The sequence below is a fragment of the Papaver somniferum genome, chromosome 3 (genome assembly GCF_003573695.1).
Source record: "Papaver somniferum cultivar HN1 chromosome 3, ASM357369v1, whole genome shotgun sequence".
Lineage (NCBI taxonomy): Eukaryota > Viridiplantae > Streptophyta > Magnoliopsida > Ranunculales > Papaveraceae > Papaver > Papaver somniferum.
This window is the reverse complement of record NC_039360.1, coordinates 28,152,284-28,157,346: the sequence shown is the minus strand read 5'-3', so window position 1 is coordinate 28,157,346 and position 5,063 is coordinate 28,152,284. Positions and strand designations below refer to the sequence as shown.

General features: G+C 36.8%; 1 protein-coding gene across 1 annotated transcript; it reads right to left on the bottom strand.

Annotated features, from left to right (window-relative positions):
- Positions 1-3,694: 3,694 nt before the first annotated feature.
- Positions 3,695-4,768, bottom strand: LOC113359205. The gene has a single exon (XM_026602878.1). The coding sequence runs from the start codon at positions 4,766-4,768 to the stop codon at positions 3,695-3,697; it is 1,074 nt and encodes a 357-aa protein (XP_026458663.1).
- Between the last annotated feature and the right edge of the window lie 295 nt (positions 4,769-5,063).

The following is a 5,063-nucleotide window of genomic DNA, read 5'->3' as shown; positions in this document are numbered from 1 at the left end:
CTGGTTTACTTCTGTTTTCATTCATGTATGAAAGTTTCCAAACCATGTATAAAAAAATATATGATTTACAGAAGCAAAAGAGAATACTTATTGTGAAGACGACTTCTAGTTGTCTTCTGCGAACATGGTTTCAGGAATTTGCTAGCTTTCGGAACATTGTTTATGTTGGGATATATGTTTTAAAACATTTCTTTTGTACATTTATTTTCACAATTTGAGCTTGGCCCAGTGGTTAAGTATTTTGGGTCTTGGGGGTGAGGTCTCAGGATCAAATCCCTCCCCATACTGACTGGGTATATACATATATATATATATATATATATATATATATATCATTAGTCCGAGAGCGAGACATTGGAAGGTCTCTTGAATTTGGAAAGTATTTTTTGCTCTTTTTAAAAAGATTTTTTCAAAAACGTTTTCACAGGAGTTCATTATGGATTCAATTGCATTTATTCTGGCATAAATTATTTGCCCGTTTTTTTTGTAACCGTTGAATGGAAATTTTAATTACAACAATTAACTCAATTTATTTCCATTAATTCATATTGATTTCTTGTCTATAAAATCAGTTTTGAGAGCAGAAAGAAAAACAAGTTTTTTACACAATTGTTTTTCTAAGAATCAAGATACCAGAAATACTGAGCAAGAATAGAAGAGAGTATAAGTGATCGATTTCTCATTTTATGCGTGAGAAATCGAAAGAGAGTTTTTCTCGACTGCTTGCACAAAATTCAAGACAGAGCCACGAAACGTCTTAGAGAGAACGACCTGGTCGTGACTCAACCGTCACTTTGTTTTGTGATTAATCTTTGTTTTGGAGGTGTAAAATCGGCAATTGTTTTGACAATTTAAGCTTGTGTACGAAAAGTTTACCATCCTTCCTCGGTTATGATCACTTGTCATTTCAAAAAGATCTTTTTTACTTTTGAGCTCAAAAGATCGCACAATAATAGAAGACAAACAGACAACAAGCTGCATTGTGAATCCTTTTCGGATAACAAATCTAATCCTTAAGAAAACAGACTATACTTTGTGGAATCAACAATCAGACGGACATGACTTGCTTTTTCCCTTTGATTGGTTCGTTAGTTTTCTTGTTTCTTAAAAGGAACAAAGACTCCCTTATGGAGTAGTATGAAAGACTAGCAAAAACAAAGAGAAGTATTGTGAGAACCAGAAGATTAGACTTACAAAAACCTACGTACAAGGGAAGTATTTGGAGAACCAAAAGATAGACTATTCGAACGGGTATTGGGTATGGACAAGGTATCCATGAATTGCTTATTTCCACTGGTCACTTGGAAGATCAACTAAAACTGCGACACGACTTGGTTCGTCATCAACTGATTTTTGTTTTTTAAATAAAATATTCTTAAAGAAAATTGTTTTGAAAACTAAAAATAAAACCCAATAAAACTGTGAAGACAAATATTCACACATTCACACATTCGTTTTTTTTAACAAAGAATTCACACATTCGTATGACGGTACAAAATATATGATTTCCACTTTTAGAGCAACTACAATCGTGCGAGTATAACCAAAGATCAAAGACCAAAAAAAATGACCAAATTTGAGTTTAGTCCGGTGTGTGACGCTACGGGTAGAAGATTAAATTTGGTCGAGCGTGCACTATACGTTCGCCTGGTGTGGGGCGTAAACTATACGTTCGCCCGATCAAATTCCAGAAAACAAAAAAAAAAAAAAAATGGGGCGGAGGTGTAAAGCCCGCCCCATATATATAAAGTGTAAAAAAAAGAGTGGGGCGTAGGTATAAACCCCGCCCCACCCAAAAGAAAAAAAAAATTTGGGGCGGAGGTATAAAGTACGCCTGGTATGGGGCGGGGACTTTATGCACGCCTGGTGTGGGGCATTAACTATACACCCGCCTGGTGGTGGGGCGTTAACTATACGTTCGCTCGACTATATTTGGTTTTGGTCTTGGTCTTGGACCAAATATAGTCTGGGATTTGGTCTTTGGTCCGGATTTTAATCGATAGTCTGTCCGCTGTGTCTCGTTTTTTGACCAAATATTTGGTTATACTCGCCCACTGTGGTTGCTCTTAGTCTAGATATTCCTGCATAAATATATTATCTCATACCAATCCTTATCACCCTCGAATATACAATCAGTCAAAACCTTAATATACCATCGCTATATATATATATATATATATATATCCGTGTATTTTTTTCAATATATATATATAAAAGAGACGAGAAGCTCAACAGAGCTACCTACTCAAAGGTACACCAAGGTAATCATCTGGGCATGTCTAGCACCAAGATATCTCCTCAAAATAAGATTAGAGTTATTACAGTTATCCTTAGTAACAGGGTTTGGAATAGACTGTAAAGCTGACAAAAGTAAATGGAGATTTGGGCCTTTCCAGTTAAAGTTTTGAAGTAAAGGGGAATGATAGCGTAGCTAAGTTGGCAGCAATAGTGTTTTGATGTGGAGATAGCTTGATAAGCCTGCCTAAGACAAAGTCAATTGCTTCAAAATTCCTGTCATCACTTTGAGTATCACCTCCCTGAAATCTTTCCTGAACTTCTAGTTGGAATCCTGTCTGAATGACTCGTAATATTTCTTCTTCCTCTGCTGCAAAATCAATATTGGTCTTTTGCATTTCCTTGCCCCGGGTCAGTGCTAATCGAGCTCATGTTCTTGATCTGCCTACTCTGCTGAGTCCAATTGTAGTGTCTTTGATGTTCCTTGCTCCCACACATTGACCTGAGAAAGACAGTGCCACAAAAGCAAAGTTAGTATAAGATGGTAAATCACTATTAGTCATGTTATTGTTTACTTCCAATATGTGTATGCTAATAGTGATTCCAAATTTTCCTTTATTGTTTCTGATCAGACTACTAAGTCTTAGATTCTGATCATTGATATTCTCCTGGTAATAGAGATTATTTAGAATATGCCCTGGGTTATGATTTACTCTACTAAAGGTGCATAGATGTTGTGTGATTTTCAGAGCAGTAGCAGCAGCAGTAGGGCCCATGCTCTTGAAAACCAAATCACATCTAGCTTTCCAGATAAACCAACAAATAGTAGCAAATGTTGCATTCCAACTAGCAGTGGGATTGTTAGAATGAAACTAACTGTTGAACCAATCATGGAAGGATCTGTAGGCAGTAAAAAGTTGATGATTCTCCCCAAAAAGTTTTGCCCAAACATCGGAGGCAGCTGGGCAGGCCAAGAGAACATGAGTGATGTCTTCAGGGGCATTCTTGCAGAAGGTGCATATGGGGTAAATGTAGTTCAAGATGCTAGATGACTTGCCATTGGTTGGGAGAATGCCATGCGTACACTTCCATGTGGATAGTTGAATAGCTGGGGTAGTGTCAAGTTTCCATATTTCCTTCCAAGGAGATATGAGAGTATCATTAGCATATGTATCATTAATTTGCTTGTCATATAGGGAATTGACAGTAAATTTCCTTGTATGAGTTAAGCTCCACCGTATAGTGTCTTCAAAATTAGGGTTATGGTGTGTCTGGATAATGAGGTTTTGAATATCCTGAGTAAACCAGAGAGTTAGGATATCTGTGTCCCACTCCCCATGGGTATTGAATAGTTGATTGATTGTTTTGAGGCTTGAAGGGAATTGAGGGGATTTTTGTATTATGTCAGGTAGGTTATCAATCCATATATCCTCCCAAATGTGAATATTAGTGCCATCCCTTATCTTCCAGATGTAATATTTTTAATGCAAGAGATGACTTCGAGGATTTGTTTCCATATCCAAGAATCAGTATTCTTAGGCTTGGTATCCATTCTGATAACTTCTTGATTTGGATAATGAGAGGCCTTCATAATGCTTCTCAAGAGAGAGTTTGGTTCTTCAATTAATCTCCATGCAATTTTTGATATCATAGCTATACTGAAATATTCCATATTTCTGAATCCCAATCCCCCTAGATCCTTTGGTTTGTTGACAGTATCCCATGCAATGTAAAATAAGCCTTTAGATTTATCTTTCTCTTTGTTCCAGAAGAAGTCCCTTTGTATAACATGTATCTCTTTACAGGTGTCATTTGTGATATTGAAGCAGTTCATTTGGTAAATGCTGAGGGTTGAGGTGACAGTTTGGATCATAGTAACTTTTCCAGCTGTTGATAAATTAGTTTTCCAACCAGCAAGTCTGTGTTTTAATTTATCTACACAAGGCTTGAAGGTTTGAACTTTGCTTCTATTGGTGAAGAGAGGGGAGCCCAAGTATTTATCTGTAATGTTGATCCTTTGAACATGCATGACATCACTTATGTTGTCTGCAATGTCCGGATCAGTGTTCTTGCTGAAGAAGATTCCCGATTTAGCAAAATTGATCAACTGTCCACAGGATTGACCAAAATCTTGGAAAATGTTGATTAGATTGTTACATTCTTCCATATTAGCTTTGCAGAAAATCATGCAGTCATCTGCAAAGAGAAGGTGATTAATGGTAGGAGCTTCATTCCAGATTTTTGTTCCATGTATAAGGCCTTGTGATTCTGCATATATCAGGTATCTAGAGAGGGTCTCCATGCAGAATAATAATAGGTAAGGTGAAAGGGGATTTCCTTGTCTGAGTCCTCTTGTTGGTTTGAAGAAATTTCCAGGAGAACTATTAACCAGCACAACAAGGTTGGTGGTGGAGATGAATTGATGAATTAGGTTGCACCATTGAGTGCTGAATCCCATTTGGGTCATAACTTTGATAAGAGATTCCAAGTTGACCCTACCAAAGGCTTTGTCCATATCAATCTTAATGTGCATAGTTCCATTAGCTCATTTTTTCCATTTTCTGGTGTTCATATGGTGTATAAGTTCATGAGTTATGGCTATGTTGTCAGAGATTTGTCTGCCATGTATAAAAGCAGATTAAAGTGGGGATATAAGTTTGGGTAGAAGATATTTGAGTCTTTGAGCAAGAAGTTTGGATATGATTTTGTAAGTGGTATTACATAAGGATATAGGTCTGAATTGAGATGGTGTAGTTGGATTCTCAGTTTTTGGGATGAGAGAAATGAAAGTAGAATTCATCTCTTTAAGAAGATAACCAGATGTGAAG

What these genes read in the sequence shown, in the direction of transcription:
- LOC113359205 (XM_026602878.1), bottom strand. Translation starts at nt 4,768, where the DNA reads ATGCACATTAAGATTGATATGGACAAAGCCTTTGGTAGGGTCAACTTG.